Source organism: Hemicordylus capensis, chromosome 5, assembly GCF_027244095.1.
Source record: "Hemicordylus capensis ecotype Gifberg chromosome 5, rHemCap1.1.pri, whole genome shotgun sequence".
Taxonomy (NCBI): domain Eukaryota; kingdom Metazoa; phylum Chordata; class Lepidosauria; order Squamata; family Cordylidae; genus Hemicordylus; species Hemicordylus capensis.
In genome coordinates, this window is record NC_069661.1 from 133,221,143 (window position 1) to 133,241,418 (window position 20,276).

Consider the following 20,276-nt stretch of genomic DNA (forward strand, 5'->3'; position numbering starts at 1 on the left):
TGGGGAAAAATGGCATCAGTCTTTAATAATGTATCTGGTGAAATATATATGAGGTTATGTATCTGGTTAAATATACGTAAACATGTATATAGAAAGGGCATGCCTTCAGCTCGTGCTTGTGGGCTTCCTACAGGCATCTGGTGGGCAACTGTGTGAAACAGCTCACTGGACTAGATAGGCCTTGGGCCTGATCCAGCAGGGCTTTTCTTATATTATCTACCACTAAACTGAAAAACAAATTTGCGCTTAAGAACATGATAGAATATCCCATGAAGAAATTCACTGGTTCAATTAAGGTTAGTGTTTTGGTCTATATACTGGCGGTATCCTGCAGTTAGCTAACACTTCAAATATGAGGTTGAATTAATTTTTCAGCATGCATAAACAGGCAACATGAAGAGTTTTATTCGTACTGGCTAGAAATGTGTGGGAACCATAAAAGCATTAACATATGGTTTCAATGTTCTGTGATACCCTGTGTTTAATTAGCTAGGAAAAACAGCTAGGCATAGAACTAGCTAGTCAAAAGATCACTGGTGTTGAAATACAGCAGTTTCATCAATACAGCAGTTTCATTAAACATGTTGGAAGCTTCTTTGCATTAAAAGCAGTGAACAAAGCTCAGCATGCAACTTTGCTGAGACCGATGTTTGGCACTCTACTCTGTCACAATAAAAGAGAAATGGAACAGAACCGGTTTACTCAGAGTATAACTAAAATTTTCTCAAAGAATATAGAATATATAAATTATAGCTCTTATTTGTAATTTCCAACTTATGATCAGAACTGATGTCTCAGTTGCGGAGTGCATTACAGGCAGACTTAAGACACATTTGGTTCCTGAAAAGTGCTTCTTAAGTCAAAACATCTTAACACGAAACCAATTTTCACAAAGAAAACAATGCTATGAACAGAAGTTTGGTTCCTGAATAAGGGCTGGATATACCCCCCCCACACCCTTTTTAAATCAAAATATCCCAGAATTGCATAGTAAATCAGTTAGGAATGACAGATATAGCTACATGAATATATCTGTAATGTAAATAATAATATATATGAACACAAGAATTACATAATAAAGCAAAAAACCAAACAAACCCCCAAACCAACAGAATTTGCTCACTCTCCCCACTGTCTAGCCCCCGCCCCACTTTGTTTAGCTAGCACATTAGCTAGGACAATTAAGCACCTTACACAGTCACTGCCAAAGCCTTGTGGCACCCACCCACCTGTTCAGGGGAAGAAGTGCTCGTTCAATATACTTGCTCACTTTCTCCTCACAGCACTCCCCATTCCACTCCACCTTCCCCCCACTGACTTGCGTTTTGGGCGGTATACAAATGTGTTAAAAATTAAATACAAAGCCTCATGCTGACCAAACAATGATCTCTTTCTCACACACGCACATACGTACATGTGCAGAGGAAAGATAGTGCTTTCGCTCTCACCCACCCACCCACCCACCCTCACCTCAGCATTCCTGTGCCCCTTTAATAAACAGTTGAGGAACAGTTGTCAAGGGAGTTTTAGATAGCAGCATGAGGGTCTACTGTTTAAACACTCAAAAAGTAACAAATTCCTCTGGGTATGTGCAAGCCTTTGGCTTACCTAGAATGCTGGACTAGGACCGGGGAGACCCGAGTTCAAATCCCCATTCAGCCATGAAACTTGCTGGGTGACTCTGGGCCAGTCACTTCTTTCTCAGCCTAACCTACTTCACAGGGTTGTTGTGAGGAGAAATTTAAGTATGTAGTACACCGCTCTGGGCTCCTTGGAGGAAGAGCGGGATATAAATGTAAATAACAGTAACAATAACCTGATCAATGTGATTTCAAGATCCAAAGAGCTATTTTAGGGACACCCCAAAGGTTTGGGCACTCCAGTGAAATTTTGACTCCTACCTTAAACAACACCAGTTCTAGATCACAAGTGGTTTAGGAAAGTTCACTCAGATTCAAAAGCAGTTTTCCAAACAGCATGGCAGAGTCTGTTTAAGAAACACAAGCTCAGCATTCCTGTAGGCATGTAGAGCTAGCTGTATAGATGTCTGGATCCCAGCCATTGACAGTGCTTGGTGTCAGAAAACATAAACGACTAACAAGGCTCCAAATCAATTCAATAAATTCCTGGACATGTAAATGACCCAACATTGCAGAAACAAGATATTCATATTGGAAAATTAAAGCTTATTTCTGTTTATATTTTCAAATATTCAGTCATACCTATCAACTATCCATTCAAAATACTATTATTTTTAAGGAAAACACAAAGTAATTATCTCATTAAGGTATGACATGTTTAAAATAGTAGACTTCTTACTTACTGACAGCCACCTCAAGCAAATCAGGGCAATTCTGCAAATATTCCAGTTGTCCATTATTTGATGTTATTTCACAAAGTACATCAAGAAGCTGAACTGTGACTAGTGCTTCCTATAAAAAAGTAGACAAGTTTGAAATGAAACAGAAATGTTTTCCCCATACAATATTAAAGTGCGTTCAGAACACAGAAAGAGCAAAACTTTCTGATTTTTAGCACATCTTAATCCATGCCTTCCTACTAAATTAATCCAATCCAAATTGAGTTGTGTATACAACATGATTCTGCAGGAATGCTTTTTTTAAAAAAGCACAGAATGCAGTGAGATTTTCCCCTCAAAATCTCAGCTTTCACTTTTTAAAAGCAAATTTCTATCCCCTTTGCAGAAGTGTTCTTGAAAGTGTATGGGCAATGCTTGCTGAAACAGCAGTAGCCAGATACCAGATGACACAGGCTTGTAACAATCTATTTCAACAGCATAGGTCTGCTAGGGCACCTTGCAGTTATCAAGAACCACGGGGCCAAACGGACAGGCCCAGTGGTCACTCTGTCCTCTGCCACCGCGGGGTGGGCAGGAGGTGAGGCCTGCTCAGCCCACCTCCTGGCCACACACATGGCAACTTAAATTATTGGGGGGGGGGTTGGCATGGAGTGGCTGCAGGAGCCCCCACCCTGGCCATTTGGAGACACACCCCCGGACCTTGGACACCACAGACCAGGGCCCCAAGGTCCGGGGCTAAGAATACCTCTGGGGACAGGGTGAACATCTGTGTAACATCTCTGTAACATACCTTACTAAATGTTCAGGTGCTTTACATAGCTAATATGATACACTCAATCACCCTGATCCAGACATGGGCAAATAAATTTTGGGAGAAGTCCAAGCAGATAAAGTTTCATGCTTGTTGAAGTGAGTGAGCATAGGAGCTAGTGCAGACGGGCCAGCAAAGCTGGATGCCCACTGCTTGTTACTGTAAGCAGCTGTGCTAGCTGGCGCACAAAGCACACACGAAAGATAAAGCCAGAGGGGGAAAGGGGTGATGTCAGCACTTCGCTTTGGCCCACGAAGCGGGGCTGGGAGTAGGGTGGCAGAGATCAAGCAGCACATTGCAAGTCGCCTCACTTAGTGATAGGTAATGGGTCACCTCTGTACAGGGCTGAAAATCACATGACATTTCAACAAGTTCACATCATCAGATGATAACAATTGAGAATCTTACCTCGTCTTCATGATTTCCTGCAGAAGCCAACCTGAGGACAGCTTGGCACTTCTCCTCAAAACAGCTTGCAAGGAATTTGCTTATTTCCTCGCCAATAACTGAACTTTTGTCACTTACTTCTGACAATATCAGTTGTAACAACATAATCCTGGAACAAAAAAAATCCAAACCTTACCTATTTACACTGATGAACTTTGGGATAAAGGTAGATTGCATATATGTTGCAATTATTTAATACAGACTGGCCTTCAGGAGAGCCCTTAAAACCTATCTGTTTGGCCTGGCCTTCCAGGGTTTTTAAATAGTTTTAATTGTTTTTAATGTTGTAACCTGGTTTTCAGGTTTTTTTAAAAAATTGTTGTGATTGTTTAATTATAGTTTTATGACATTTTAATTGCTAATTGTTGTTTTATAATTTTTGTTTTAATCGTTAACTGATTTTAATGGTTTTGTTTTAATTGTAAACTGTCCTGAGCCATTTTGGAAGGGCGGTATAAAATCAAATGAATAAATGAATGAATAAATAAATAAATATTAAAACAACTGTATCTTGGCTAGGGAGTCATGCAGTCAAATCTTAATAGATTCTCTGATACCTCACAGAGTTTCTAATAAAACATTTTATCCAAATCTTAAGAAATGTCTCCCCTCAGCTGAACCTGCTTGAGCACTAACGTCAACACTGGATGCCATGTTCTATGTCTGTCCATTGTCAGAAGCAAAGCAAATGGGCACAAGAAACAGGGCCTTCTCTATACTATAAAATTATAGTATAAAATTATAGTATTAAAATATGTTAAATAAAATAAATAAATATTGGGGATCACCCTCCTGGGGGAGACCTGTTTGACTCATCCCTACTTGCATTTTGGTGGGCAGCAAAAATTAATATATTGCCGCAGGCTTTTGACATGCTTATTTAATTGATGCTGCAACTTGTAGAGGCTGGTATCTTTTACCTTCTAGTTTAGATGCAGATTTATCTATCTGTCCATCTATAAAAGGCTTACATGGTCCATGGCAAATGTTGTGCGACAAGCCCCGCCCACACAGTGCTTAACCACCAATCAGCAGTGACATTGGTTGCCCAATCAGCGGGCTTCTCTAGCAGTGATAATTCTGTGCCATGGCGACCCTCTGAAATTAACAGAGAAAAAGGAAGAAAGAAGCCAAAGGAAGAAATAAAGTGGGGGAAGAGAGAGGGGGGAAGGGGATGGAGAGAAGGGAGTGAGGGGGAAGTGAGATAGGAAGAGAGCGGGGAGAGGAGAGAGAGAGAAGAAGGGAGGGGACTGAGTGGCCATGGCAGCAGTGGCAGCAAGGAAGGGCCAGGCGAACCACCACCACTGCTGTTCAGGGCTACCAAGCACACTGGCAGGAGGCGGCAGGTGCAGGCCAGGCCTGGGCCTGTCAGCGACCTGTGGGGAGTGAGCAGTCATGGAGGTGGTGGCAGCGTGGAAGGGCCTGTTCGAGGAGGAGGAGGAGCCAGTGAAATATTTTTGGCATGTGGCATTTAAAACCCACCAACAAGATTTTTTTTAATGTATTTGCTCAATACTTTTAGAATTCTTGATACCTTTTTATTGGTTGTGTTTTTCTTATGCACATTTTTATAAGAAAAGCAGAACAACATCTATTGAAGCTGAAGTATGTGGCTGGTATGAAAAGAATCTATTTATGCAGATTAACATTACAGGAGAGGAAACAGAACCACCATTACAAACATCATTAAAAGGCTTTTTCAGTGTTAATCATTAATTCCCCAGCTGTGCAGTTTTTAACTTGTAAAATTAAAATACGAATCTTTATTAAAGTACACTTCATTCAATTTGAAAACTGAAGTCTTTTTATAATTGCATTTTGAAATAGCAAACTTCTGTAAATTACTTTTAAAAAAAAATGTAAGAGTATGTCTCCATAAGACTCCCAATTAAAATGCTACTGAAAAGCAAAAAAGGCCTGCTCAGCATTTCCTTCTATTAACATATCTGTACTTCAGATGCAAGGGCTGACATTTAAATAATGGCAAATTTGCATTTCAGGTACTCCACAAAAAGGTTTTCCAAATTTGTTGTAGGAGTGTGCACCCGTCCGAACTGGTCCGGATGGGCACGGGGGGGGGGGGTGTAGCTTTAAGGGCGGGGGGGGTAGCACTCCCCCCCCCCGCCGCTCTTCTTGCTCCGGCGCTGTGAAAATTCCAAACGTTTCTGGGGCGGCAGCATTCTTCCTTGCCGCCCTAAGCCCCGTCGTTAGCCCGCTCACGCTGCAATAGTTTCCACGCATGCGTTCGTTTCGATGCGCGTGCGCACTCGCGGTGGTCGCGCGGGCACTCCCGACGCGTCACACAACGTGTGACGCGTCGGGAGCGCGCGTGCAGCACTGGATTGCACCAGCGTGCATTTCACCACTGATCTGTGGAACAATGTGAGTGGGATGCACGCTCTTTTCCTGGCCCTGACTGCTCACTGGTGGGGTCCAGAGAGAGAGGGGACCTCCGGTGTTGCCTCTGGTTCCAGCGTGTCCCACACCTCATTACAGCACAAGTGGGCTGTCTTGCACATGGTAACCTTGGATGTCAAGCACACCAAGGAGGAGGTGGCAGCCATACTCGGCCACCAAATTGTGGAGTTGATAGGTGAGTTGCCACACCTTACCCAGGGCTTCATTGTCACAGAGAATGGCTCCAATGTCACGGCAGCGGTAGAGTCAGTGTTGGAGTGTGTGAACATCTGCTGCATGGCACATATGCTTCACCAGGCTGTAAGGGACGCCCTTGGCCTCAAGCAGGTGAAGGCGTCCAGGGAACAGGGCTGTACCATGGTAGTGCTGTTCCTGCCATGGCTGTGCTTGTGGAGACATCCCTGTGCTTGTGGAGACATCCAGGGCACATGCTGGAGCAACAGATGGCCCTCAACGATCTGGCAAGGAAAGAGGCCTTGGGTGTACGTGATCAACATGGGGTGGAAGCTCATGTCCGAGATGGTGTTGGCACTTGAGCCCTTCCTGTTTGCCCCAAAGAACTTGTGTGGTGACACCACTCTTCTCAATCAGGCCCTGCCTATGGCTTGCCTCCTGGAGAAGCTGATGGGTGAACTTTGGACCTCGCTGACCACACCGGGGGAGTGTGCTCTGGCTGGAAGGCTGAGGACTGAGGTTTTCAACAGGGTGGTCGATGAGCTGGGTGACGGAGGAGTACGTCATGGCTTGTCTCTGTGACCCGACCATCAAGGGCAATTTGTCGTTTGCAATAATTTGCCCAGGTGGAAGGACCTTCTGGTCAATAGTTAGGGAAGATGTCATTAGAACCAGCAGAGACCAGGTGGGTGGTGATGGTGTGCCCCCCAAGCATGTGGGCGGCCCTTCAACTCCCACCCCACCAGTCCAGCGGTGCAGCATCCCAGGCAGTGGTGCCAAAGCAACAGGTAGTTCCTCCCACTAAATCAGCCCAGTGGTTTAAGTGAGTGTGCCTGGCACCTTGCCCGGTTTGCGGGAGGCTTGGCCTACCTGGCCCACCAGTCTTGCACAATGCGTTGCCCAATACTTGGAGCAGCCTGTGGAGGAAGACCCCAAGATGGACCACGCACAGTTCTGGGCAACCCACTGCCAATTCTGGCTGGACCTAGTGGTGGTTGCTCTGTGCCTCCTCTCCTTCCCGCCACCAGCGTCCAGAGCACGTGGGTGTGTTTACATGCTGGCGACGTGGTAACACCTGCTCGGTCCCGGTTCGAGCAGTAGGCCTTCCTCAAGGTCAAGCTCCCCCTGCTGGGCTACCCTGAGCTGGACGTTGAGCTGGGAGAGTGATTGGCCCATGGTGCCAGTCACCTGCCCGGCAACAGCATCCACTTATTCCTACTCTCCCCCGTTCCTTCTTCAGCCAAGCCATGTCGCAGCATGCCTGCTAGTGCTGTGACATGACAACTGGACACACACACACCCGCTGGCGTGACCCAATGCAGAACTAGCCCAGCACTCAGGAGGCTGTGGGCACAAACACAGACACTAGGTGATGTGCCAGTGCAGCACTGTGTATATTTGTAAAAATGTAGATTGATTTTTGAATGTGTACATAGGTGACTTGGGAGGGTGAGGCAGTGGTGGGCAGAGGACTGTAAAAATGTGGATTTGTGAAAATGTATATTTGTAAGTATATACATTTTTGAATGTGCTATGTTGTACATAGTTGACTAAAGGGGGGGAGGAATGTAAAAATGTATATTTGTAAATATTTCAAACTGTGTAAATGTGTGCTTGTGTAGATAGAAGTGTTGTGTGCATGCATGTTTGAGTGTGTGTGTGCATGCTTGGTTTCTGTTGTGTGTAGGTGGATGTCAGTAGTAGTAGAGGTTTCTTTCTTTTGTGTAGATAGTGTTTTGGAAGATTTGGTTTCTGTAGATTGTTGGTGTGTAAATAATACTGCATAGTGGCTGTATAGATGGATTTGTATATACCTGTATATATCTGTATTTGTTAAGTGTGTTTGTTTAGGCCCTCCTCTCTCTTTTCCCTCTCCAGTTTAGTTCTGACACACATGCACGCCAGACAGGCATGCACCGGCCATGATGAGTAAGCGGTGGTGATGAGCCATGTCATGTGTGGCCTCCACTGACCAGCCTCTGAGCCAGACTTTCCTATCCCTTTAATTTTTTTTAGAGCACCCCTCTTCAGAGTCTAGCACACACACACATGCATGCCAATGATAAGCAGTCTGGTGCCACCACGTGTCTGGGGCCCTGTGTGGCCTCCATCAAAGATGTGGTGGACCTGCCACTGAGGAGCTTTTCCTCACAGGCAAAACTCATGCACTAAGAGAAGAGCAGAAAATCAAGGTGCAGGCATTACTTTAAACTTCCTATACTCCTTACAAAGACATATATTGTAGTATCTGATTTTTTAAAAAAAGACTATGCTTTGCTTGCTATCTTTGAAGTGCACCTCAACCCACACTCCCTTTTCCTTCAAGTTTAGTAGGCTGCTCTTTTTCCTACACTGAATGTTTGTTTGTTTGTTTGTTGAATGAACAACACTGATGGCATAAAAACTATTCATTTTGCACTTCTTTTGGTAGGGGGTGAAGCAAGACTACATTTGATGCAAATCTGCTTTGTTACATTTTCATTTTTCCTATAGCTATTAAATGATGTATAAATTAAGCCACAAAACACAGCAGGCTGTGGTGCACTTATAAAATCAAGGCATAAGCTAGAAATATTGTCATTTTCCCTCTCTCCCTTTTCATTTCTTTATTGAGTAAGGGCACGAACCTGGATTCATCATCCCCTATCTACATTCTTGCCAGTTGCAGCGAAATTATAATGTTAACCAACCAAATTAAAACCATTATTGACAAAGAAACATGTATTTAGAAATTCTGTGCCAGCTATGAAACCACATCATTTTTGTTTTTCCAAATCATGTGAACAGGATACTCTATATGGAATGTTAAATGCTAAAACCCACATTGGTTTCAGGGGTTACCTTTCTTGATTGCTCAGTTTGGTATACACAGCTTTGACCAACTCTGGGTATTTCAGCAAATGGTTGGTAACAATCAAGAACCTAAAAGAGGGGAGAGAGGAAAAAATAAGACAAACTGCTGTTGGCTATAAAAACGCTTTGCTACTCTGCACTGTATTAATTTAGTTCACATGGGCACTTTACAATAGCTGATCACTAATCAAAATGATATTTCTACCAGTACCTGGTAAATTATATAAGCAGCCAAATTATGATTTACCTAATTCTTTTTGCACCTAAGCAAAAGACACAAGGGATCAAATATACCATCCCAAACAATATTCTAACTTACTGATGATCATAATGTGAATCAGAATGGAGGTATCATACAAAATTAACAGAGCACAGGATAATTTATATACTTTAGTTCTGAAAATTCCTCCATGGATAAGACAGCTTTTTAAAATAGTGATGATTTCCAGTGTAATGCTTTTTTCACGTGCAGTTATTTGTCAACTGGCTGCATCTGGATTACATCAGGACTGTAAAAATCCTAGGTTTCAATCCCTCAGAGAGCTGGGTGAGAAAGTTTCAGGTGTGAGCAATATATTTAAGTTGTCCAAGTGTGCCTCAAGACTGACCAAAATAGAGTTTTGTTTCATCTGTAAGAGCTGAGCTGCATGTTACATGCAACATGGAGGTGCCACCAAAACTGTCCCCATACCACTCAAAACTGTTTTATGCTGTGACATGTCATCATTATGTTGTGAGCTTTTTCTGCGCCTACCAGCTAATGATGTGGAACAGGAGTGAGAAAGCTCATATAATCCTTGCATCATGGTGCAAATGTTCCTAAATGTTACAAGGAAGACAGGGGAGAATTCAACAGTGGGAGACACTGTTTTTGGCAGCATCCTAAAGATGTGGGGGGGGAAATGTCACTTGGTACTTGGACAACAGCTACAGCAAACTGGATTGTGACCGTACTTGCAGCATTCACAGAGGCATTGTATTTATATTGTGAAAAGTGAATGGGCTTTTATACTGAAAGCAAATACAGTCACTGGGCATGCTCTGCTCAGCTTCAGCACAAAATCATACCCACATGGTCCATCACAGCTTGTGTGCAAGTCAAGCGTATTCAGATTTCTTGGAAGAGGACTTTTAAAAGCAGGATATCAGCGTTGCTTGCACTACTGTCAATTTTTGTTGTTGCGCTGCAACTAAAAATATTTTTTCTAATGGGCAACAGCTCTCAACCCCCCGTTGCACTTGGAAGCTGCAACATGAGAGAAAACTCCAATTTTCAAGGAATTTTTTTAAAAAGTCCTTTTGGAGAATACAAGATTGATCACAGGAAACACACATTCTAAGTTATTAAGATAGGCATTTTCAACCCAAAAAATATGGCTGAGGATAAAATGAAAGATATTCTAATTTACATGTTATGCCAAGGCAAAAGATGTTTCACAATTTCCTCTTCATCCTCTTCCACAGCTCCTCAAGCCATTGCACTTTCTAATTATGCTTAGGTCCACAAGTGACAAGGATCAAGTATGTTCAGGCTACATTGATAAAAGAGCCCTATACCCAGGTGTTAGAATTGTAGGATTAGGGCTTCCAAGCAGCAGCTATATTCAGTTAATGCAAATTTATCCTATAACTACAACTCCCATCATCCCCCAAGGTCCTCTACAAAACAAGTTTCTTCCACCTAAACTATCATTCCAAGAAGAAGGTTAGGTTTAGAAGTGTTGTATGTTCACAGTGGCTGTCTAATGATGCCATAATCTCTCCCTGCCCCAAAACCGTTTTTCCCCTGCAATTAAGGTGTGGAGCCTCACAGGTTCCTGGGGAAAGTCAGTTAACAAGACTGGATGTGCCTCATGCTTTTGAGGTAGAGCCTGATGGGCAGGAGGGGCAGAGTTAATATAGAATGGAGAGATACACATACACCCATTCGGATTCTGGATATCTTCTGGAGGCTTGCAGAACAGCAAGGACAGTCTTTAAATTGTTTTCTTCCTGTAGTTCTTTCATTCTCTCAGGGTTAAGGCAAGTGAAAAGAACCATACAGCAATAGGAAACAATTTTCTCATCGTGATGATTTAAGCAATTCCTCAAAAAAGAAAAAAGGGAGAGGGGATTATTTATTGTTAAGAACTGTTTAGAACAACGTATTAATGTCCAATATATAATGTACTCAACTCTTCAGAACCCCAAAAAGGCATCAAGCATTCCTTCCCATTTACTTTCATTCTCGGCAATTTCCAACAGTCTTTCAATTTGCAAATATAAAACCTAATATTCCATTCTGTGCTGATGTGCCCAAATATTTATATGAAACAAATGTTAGAGGATAATGTTCAGATCAGTTGCACATACTGTTGATTTTCTTATTTAAAGATGCTAACCTAAGAATGGCTGTTGCAGAAAGTAAGGTTTAGTATTATTAAGATTCAACATTTTATAACAATTTCTTATAACACTTTTCTATATCTGTCAAAAAAATGTGTAGGTTTAAGACCAGAGTTGAGACTATCTCATTTTGGCTCAAGTTCCACAAAACCAGAAAACTGGAGATTGAATTGAACTGAAGACTGATGCCTTAACAAACATGCTACATGATCAGTAATGATGTTGTACAATGTCACCAATAGTGCTCACTTACACCTTGCCCTCTATGCACCCACACTTTTCCTTGGTCTTTGAGGCCTAACTCAAGATGGGGAGGATGGAGTGCCTGGCAAATGCCACTCATTATCCATGTGAGTGCATGGAGGGCAAGCCGTAATCAAACACAATTTGTGATATTGCACAAAATCATTACTGATCATGATTTTGTTAAAGCATCAACCTTAGATTCCAGTTTCCCAGCTTTGTGGAGCTTGAGCCCAAATGAGATTGCTTTAATTCTGGCCTTAAACCAGCACGTTTTTCGACGATTAGATTTCCTTCCCAAAGTGCTGGGAAAGACTGCATTATCCAGACCTCTGTGTATGCCTTCCAATAATGTGTTGGGGCTTATAGGATTCTGTTACTCTTAAAATATCAAGTGTCAACTGGGCTTTCCCCTGCACTGGTAAAAGCCCAACACTTCTTGGAGGAAAATGGCTCTCACATTGGAGATTTTTTGCAAAAGTAGTCCCCACTTGAAAAATAATGAAGATCACTGACCTATGGAGTTCTACCCCTGTAAAAGCAAAGACTGCAACCCCACCCCACCTCAAGTTCTAAGATATAGGAGAGAGAAGTTAGCAAACTTCTCCCCAACAGTGCTCCAACTACTCCCCGGCTTTCCCTGTCCCCACCTGTCCATTCCCTATCCCATTTCTGCTTGCATGTTAGGCATTGCACTTGCAACATAATCCATTGGGCTGCTCCCCCTGCAAAAGTCAAGATTACTGGCAAATGTGTCAGCATTCTGGCCTTAATGCCTGATCAGCCACGTTCTGTATAACTTTGCCAGTACTGGTTAGCCATAGGCTTTAATGGGGCAGGAAAAAATTATAAGACCATAAAGGTAAGGTAGTGTGTGTCATCAAGTTGATTTCGACTCCTGGTGCCCAAAGAGCCCTATGGTTTTCTTTGGTAGAATACAGGAGAGGTTTACCATTGCCTCCTCCTATGCAGTATGAGATGATGCCTTTCAGCATCTTCCTAGATCGCTGCTGCCTGATACAGTAGCAGCGGGGATTCCTGATACAGTAGCAGCAGGGATTCGAACTGGCAACCTTCTGTTTGTTAGTATTGCACTTCCCCGCTGCACCACTTAAAGTGACAAAAAGACCATACAATATTACAATTCAGAGAAGAAGATAAACCCAAACATTTTTGGAGGAGGAAAAAACAAAACAGGAGGGATGGGAAAGCTGTCGGCCACCCATCCCGCCCTCCTCTTCTGCCTCAGAGAAGTGCCCTGTGTGCAGATCCAGGGGCAGGGGGGTTGCTTCCTCCTCCTTTCCCGCTCTCCCCTCAAAGCCTCAGCAAGAGAGGAAGTGGTGTAAAATTTGAAACCCACTCTAACTAGCTTCAAAATGTTAGGGCTAACTGTCAGATTTTACTCCAATTCCTCCCATGTAGTTTGGAAAGCACCCTGGTGTGAAAAGAGAAATTATTTCAGTTGTAACAATTGAAACCACGAACAACTTAGTTCAACAACCAGTTGTTTTATTCCATTGAATGTCTTAAGTTTACTCATAATCTCTCAATTTCACTATCTTATTCACAGGTCTATTTATTCCACTGAGTATTTCTATAAATTTAGGATGAGAGTAACTTAACTTTTGCACTGCTGCTCAAAACTTCACCTAACCAATAAAAGGCATCCTTCCTAGACAAGCCTTATAGAGAACATCAGTCACTTTCAGCAAAACAGAAAGATGATAGAAAGAAACAGATGATATACTTGAATAAAGAGTGGACAAATAGGGTCTGTGTGTCAGTTTTCAAAGTGCTTACAGCTGAGACAACTTCTATCAGATTGCTTTGAAATTTGGCAAATGTGTAGACCTTGTCTAAAGATCACACATGCCAAGCTTCAAGTTGTTATCTCAACAAAAGTACATGCTGATACTTACAGGAAAATAGAAGGGAAAACAAGATTCCAAATCCTATTCTGGGAATCTCTGTTTCCTGTTGCAATGTTCCCAAGAAACTGAAGACTACAACGAAAGGCTAAAGAGGGAGAAAGGAAACATCTAATCAAATTTCATCTTTGTATAGCAAAACATTTGCCTAACAAAGTATCAAAAGATACTCTTACAAATCTACAAAAATACAATCCACTGATGCATCAAAAGTACATTAAAACTGGGGAGGAGCCACCATTGGGCAAACGGGTTCAAACAACCCAGGCCACCGCCAATCAGGGGCCATGAGTGCAGCCCCAGACACGCCTCCCACATCTGACATCAGATGCGGGGATGTTACTTAGGTCTCAAACAGGGCTACGGGGCCTTGTTTGGAGCCAAAACTGGCCCACGCTGCATTGGGCAGTGCAGCTGGAGTGAATCTCCCTGCCTTAAAGGCAGGGAGAGCCACTCCTGGTATCGCTGCCAATGCAGCAGGGCGGCCAATCTCCCTCCCAAACAGGGCCATGGGGCCCCATTTAGGAGAGAGATCGGCCCAAGCTGCATTGGCAGCACGGCCGGAATGGCTTTCCCTGCCTTTAAGGAAGAGAGAGTCGCTCCAGCCTATGCTGCCCAATGCAGCGTAGGCCTTCAAAAAGGGCCACGTGGCCCCATTTGGGAGGGAGACCATGTTCCTCGCATCTGACATCAGATGCAGGGGCGTGGCTAGCAGGGCCCCTGCATCTGAAATCAGATGCAGGGGGCGGGGCCAGGGGTCCATGGTGGCGGCCGCACACAGGCCACCATCAGCCTCCCTACGCTCCTGATTAAAACTACAAATAAAATATGGACAATTTCAGTGATCCCTCTAATTTTTTTCATCTCTGTGCGGAATGAGTTTTGTTCTGAGAGGCAGTATCATAGGAAGCTGCCATATACTGAGTAAGACCATTGGTCTATCTAGCTCAGTGTTGTCTTCACAGACTGGCAGCAGCTTCTCCAAGGCTGCAGGCAGGAATCTCTCTCAGACCTATCTTGGAGAAGCCAGGGAGTGAACATGAAACCTTCTGCTCTTCCCAGAGCGGCTCCATCCCTTGAGGAGAATATCTTACAGGGCTCACACTTCTAGTCTCCCGTTCATATGCAACCAGGGCAGACCCTGCTTAGCTAAGGGGACAAGTCATGCTTACTACTACAAGACCAGCTCTCCTCTCCTGTGTGCACCTGCATTCAGAATGGGGCCTTCCTAATTCAACCTGAGCAGGATCTAAAATGAATGGAGTGGACCCAAAACCTTTGAGCATGCACATGCCCTAGAGCAGGCATCCCCAAACTGTGGCCCTCCAGATGTTGCTGAACTACAACCCCCAGCATACCCAGCCACAATAAATTGTGGCTCGGGATGCTGGGAGTTGTAGTTCAGCAACATCTGGAGGGCTGCAGTCTGGGGAAGCCTGCCCTAGAGCCAACAGTGGTTAATTCTCTACAGTCTATTGATTTGCTGCTCACAATTGGTAATTAAATCTTAGTTGCATCCATTGCAAATAATGCTTCTGTATAAATCAGTGTTACTCAGCAAAGTATCAGTTTAAATTTTGTTGTCAGATAACACACCCCAATAGTGCCTCTAATCAGGCTTGTACAAGGAGCAGTAAAGCTCAATGGAAATAGTAAGACTGTCCATTTTTCCCAGTCCACAAGGACATATCCAATTCTCCGTTGCAAAGTTACTGCATCATCAACAACATTTAATCAACAATGGTGCAAGTCTAAATTTCAACCCATTCTATTAATACTCTTTATGGGCAAGGGTCAAAAAATGTTCACCAGCCAAACTATTTTATTCATCAGATGATTCCTTGAGCTATGTTGGTACATTACTCATCAGGATTTTTAAGCAGACTAGTAGATTTCATGAGCCCTGATGGGTCAGTCCTATGGGCTTCAGCACTACAGCTTAATAAAGGAGAGCTGTGTGGCACAAGAGCAATTGGATCATTCTGGCTCTTACCTCCTGCATAATTTAAAGACAATCTTCAGGATTTTTAGACTCCAAATTCATTTCTATCACCAGCCTTGCACATGGGGTCTACTTTTAATTTTACTGCTTAAGTATCTGCTTCTCTGAAATCTGACTTCCCTACATTGTCTTCCTCTTCCTCTCCTATCCCTCTTTTTTTAAAAAAACCAACCAAGAAAAACTGCTGGTTCACAATCCACCTTAAATTGGAACATGACACATTTATGTGTTGCAGCACTAAGCCCTCTTTACATATTATGTTCAACACTTGTACATTCTGTGTACAGTTCACACAGATATCCTGAAGAATTATGTGGGGATGTCAGCCAGTGATACAGTTATTTATCTGCTGTGTGGACATGATAAATATGTAACTAAATACGTATTTATTTTTCATTTATTTTTAATCTGCAGTGATCAATATTAGAAGGAACTTTCTGAAAGAAAATGCTATGGCAAGTTGGGGCAATTATGAAACTTACTATAAATTTTGATTTTTAATTTTATAATTTGGATGACATTTTATTTTACTTCTGTAATGCTCTTATCAGTTTTAATTTTATTATTGTCTGCTAAATATAATTATCATGGACTTATAAGATATTGTTTTACTTTTGTTTTGTGTTTTATCAGTTTTTTTTATTGTTTTGCTATGGGTTCATGACTTATTCAAATAAAACCCATCAATGGGAGGGGAACCAATCAAGCAATACAAAAATAAATACTAACACAAACCTAGAGGATTAACAATGATAGATCTATATATCTTGTCCAGATTTTCCATTCCAGAAGTGAACATAAGTTCTCCATTACTGATTGATTAAGTGCCATCAAGTTGGTGTCAACTCTTAGCGACCACATAGACAGATTCTCTCCAGGATGATTCCATTACTACTGAAATATGTATTCCATTTCCCCCTCTTTCCATTCTAAACACCGTTTTTTTACATTGTGTGTTTCAGAGTCTCTTGAGCAAAACATACACAGCACATCATTAGTCTTCTATTTAGTTTCAACATTATGCCAAGCCAACAACTATCAGTTCCCATCAAAAATGTAACAGGATGGTGGGGTTGGGGGTGGGGAGGAGGGTGACCATGTATGCTTTCCTGGCCATCTTGGAGGAACAAATTCCTCAATAATATTACTTCTCCCTTAAACACTTTTTTAATGTATCAATATACACAACTGGGCAAGTCCATACATGTGGAAATTACAGACTATAAATATACCAAAACATAGACTGAATATTAGCTCTTCTTATACCAGCTTCTTCTCAGGGTTTTTCTCTAGTGACATTTCTTGATCCAGTATTAACGTTTTAATGCATTTTTAAAGGCGCACACACACACACCCCTCTCAGAAAAGTAAAACTCCTTTGGAAGACCAATGGTAAGAGCCTTATGTTCAATTAAGCAGTACTATCTCCAGTTAGGATTCTATACAGTGATACTTGGCTATCTAGTCACAAGGGTGCAGAAAGAGAGAAAGATTGTGGAGCAGCTCCTCATTTAAGGTTGTTTTCGGGGGTTTTTGCGGGGGGAGGAGACACTTTTGCGGGAGATACGGGTTATTAGGTCTAGTAGGGTAGTACAGTAACAGAAGATGGGTGTGTGTGTCCTCAAATACTTAGGTGGGATCTGCAACCCTCAAATCAAATGCATCAACACTACAACAGCAACATAAGATTTTGCAGCAGTATGTTTAGTACTACTTCGGGCTTACAAAACAAGCACAAACTCTGTTTCTCAACATTACCATCTCCAGTACAGTCACAGCCTTACAATCCAGTGGAAGGGGGGTGGGGGTGGGGAGGAATGATTCACCCAGTTTACAGGAAAAATTATAAACACCTGTTTTGACTACTTAAGACTGAACATATTTCATTAATTTAAAATGCTGGCTTTACAGTCAAACATTGTACATCTCAACACGTCCCTTGCCAGTTTTCTTCTTTTGCAACATCAGCAGCTTAAAACTCTAGGGACATCTCTGTTCAAAAACTGTCTTAGGGTTGTATAATCTGCTTCTAAAAATGCATCACAGCCCCCTCTAGTGGCTAATCTATCCAGACAATGGCTGACATCCTGACTAAATTACTTGATGAATCCCACTGAAATTAAGTAATCCCTTAGAACAGGGTTTCTCAAATTGGGTCCCCAGATGTTGTTGAACTACAACTCCCATCATTTCCAGCCACAATGGCCTTGTGGCTGGGGATGATGAAAGCTGTAGTTCAATATCATAGGACCCAAGTTTGAGAAACCCCACTTTAGAGTAACTCTTGAGTAATACTCCTGAGCAACTAAGTCTGGATGTCAGCCAATGTCAGTTTAACTAAGAGTAGAAACAGAGGTTGACAGCGTTCCCTTTAAACCTAGGTCTGCCCCAATCCGTTATAAAGAAGACACAGGACCGGCCCTAGAGTTTTGGCACCCAAAGTGAAGTATAACTTTGCTGCCCCCTCCCCAGTCAAGACCTGCATAATATACCTTGCAGCCAGAAGCGATGCACCCACAGATTGGGGAAGCGTCTTCTCCTTCCCATCCCTCAAGCCCTAAGATGATGAAGGCTGAGCACTTACTTGGGAGTAAGTCTTATTCAACTCAGTGGGACTGCTTTTCAAATAACCATGCATAGTGTCGATCTGCAGGGTTGCAAACCTAAACATACATTTTTTTTATTTATTTCATTGTTTGATTGATTAATCAGTCAATGTATGATTGATTGATATACCACCCTTCCTAATGTGGCTCAGGATGGTTTACATAAATTAAACAAAATTAAAAACACACATTTAAATCAGATTAAAATTAAAAACTAGATATCATTAAAAGCCAGACTAAAAAGATGAGCCTTTAAGGCTCCCTTGAAGGCCATCAAGGAAGATAATCCTCTATGTCCATGGGAAGTGTGTTCCACAACCTAGGAGCGACAACAGAGAAGGCCCAATCCCAGGTTGCCACCAGATGAATCACCCAAAGACAGACCCCTCCTGATGATTTTAATGAGCGGTGGGGATTTTGTAGAGAAAGGTGCTCTCTCAAGTAACCCAGACCTAAGACATTGAGGGCTTTTAAGGTAATAACCAACACTTTGTACTCTGTCCAGAAACATATTGGCAGCCAGTGAAACTGTTTAAGAACAGGCAGCCCTACATAGAGCACATTGCAGTTGTCCAACCTGGAGGTTACCAGCCAGTGTACCACTGTTTTCAGGTTGTTCTCTTCAAGGAACGGGAGGAGTTGTTGAATCAATCACAGCTGGTAAAAAGCATTCCTGGTCACAGCCTCAACCTGAGGCACCTGGGTGAGACCCAGGTCCAAAAGCACTTCCAACCTACAGACCTGTTCTTTTTGGGGGAGTGTAACCTCATCTAGAACAGGAAGTTCTATCCCATCTTGCAGATTATGACCCCCAACAATGAGCACCTCCATCTTACTTGGACTGAGCTTCAGTTTATTATCCTTCATCCAGCCCATTGTTGCCTGTGGGCAGGCATTTAAGGGGCTAACACCATTTCTTGATATTGATGACAAGGAGAAATAGATTTGGGTGTGATCAGCATATTTATAATGCCCAGCACCAAATCCCCTGATGACCTCACCCAGCAGTTTCATGCAGATGTTAAAAAGCATTGGTGACAGAATGGAGCCCTGAGGGAGTTCATATAGTAGCTCCCATTTAGAAGAGTTACTGTTACCAAGTGCCACCACCTGAGACATAGGAGTGGAATCACTGTAAAACAGTGCCTCCTATCCCCAAATCCCTCAGGCAATCCAGAAGAATACCATAGTCAATGGTATTGAAAGCTGCTGAGAGATCCAAAAGAATGAGCAGAGTCACACTCCCTCTGTCAATTACCTGGCATCTATCAGGCCAACCAAGGCCATCTCAACTCCATAGCTCGCCCTAAAGCCAGTCTTAAGTGGGTCTAGATCATCCATTTCCTCCAAGACCACTTCAAGCTGGTCAGCCATCACCCTCTCAATCAATCATGTTACCCAACCATGGGAGATTGAAGACTGGCCTATAATTATCCATCACCAGGGGATCCAGTGGGCTTCTTAGGAAGGGGTCTCTGCCTCCTTCAAACAAGGTGGCATCCTGGCCTCCCTCAGTGAGGTATTAATGATATCAATTAGGCCAGCTCCAAAAATCTCCATGCGAGATTAGATCAGCTATGTTGAGCAAGGATCCAAAGAAAAGGCAGTAGGCCATACCAATCCAAGTAGCTTGTCCAAATCTTCAGGAGTCACAAACTGAAAACAGATCTAAACTATTCTCGCAAGCAAGGATCCAAAGAAAAGGTAGTAGGCCATAGCAGTCCAAGTAGCTTGTCCAAATCCTTGGGATCTGAAAACAGATCCAATCTATTCTCGCGAGGATGATTCAGGCCCTAACTGGCCCTGAAGAAATACTGGAGTCTAAATCAGCCCGAATGCGAGATATTTTATCTGCAAAGAACTCACTGAATATGCATTCAATGAGTTCTTTGCAGATACAGTGAGACATTGTTTCCAGAAACAGATTGAAACAAAAGGGGCTTCAGTAAAACAACTAACCTACCTGTAGAGGTGCTCTTACCCCCGGACCTTGGGACCCTGGTCCATGGCCTCCAAATGGCCAGGGGGGGAGGTGGCTCCTGCAGCCACACCGCACACACCCTGCTGCACCTCAGTGGTTTTTTGTCAT

The 20,276-nt window shown here is 42.9% G+C and overlaps 1 protein-coding gene across 4 annotated transcripts in view; it reads right to left on the reverse strand.

Moving 5' to 3' along the window:
* ATXN10 (ataxin 10) overlaps positions 1-20,276 on the reverse strand; it is a 128,707-nt gene that overhangs the window by 48,308 nt on the left and 60,123 nt on the right. For all 4 annotated transcript variants that reach the window (XM_053253429.1, XM_053253430.1, XM_053253432.1 and 1 more), the window contains 5 exons: positions 13,571-13,667; positions 10,945-11,109; positions 9,012-9,092; positions 3,540-3,687; positions 2,324-2,432 (listed from right to left, as the gene is read on the reverse strand). In XM_053253429.1, the coding sequence (XP_053109404.1) occupies positions 2,324-2,432; positions 3,540-3,687; positions 9,012-9,092; positions 10,945-11,109; positions 13,571-13,667 (600 nt within the window). The remainder of the gene's footprint in view (positions 1-2,323; positions 2,433-3,539; positions 3,688-9,011; positions 9,093-10,944; positions 11,110-13,570; positions 13,668-20,276) is intronic.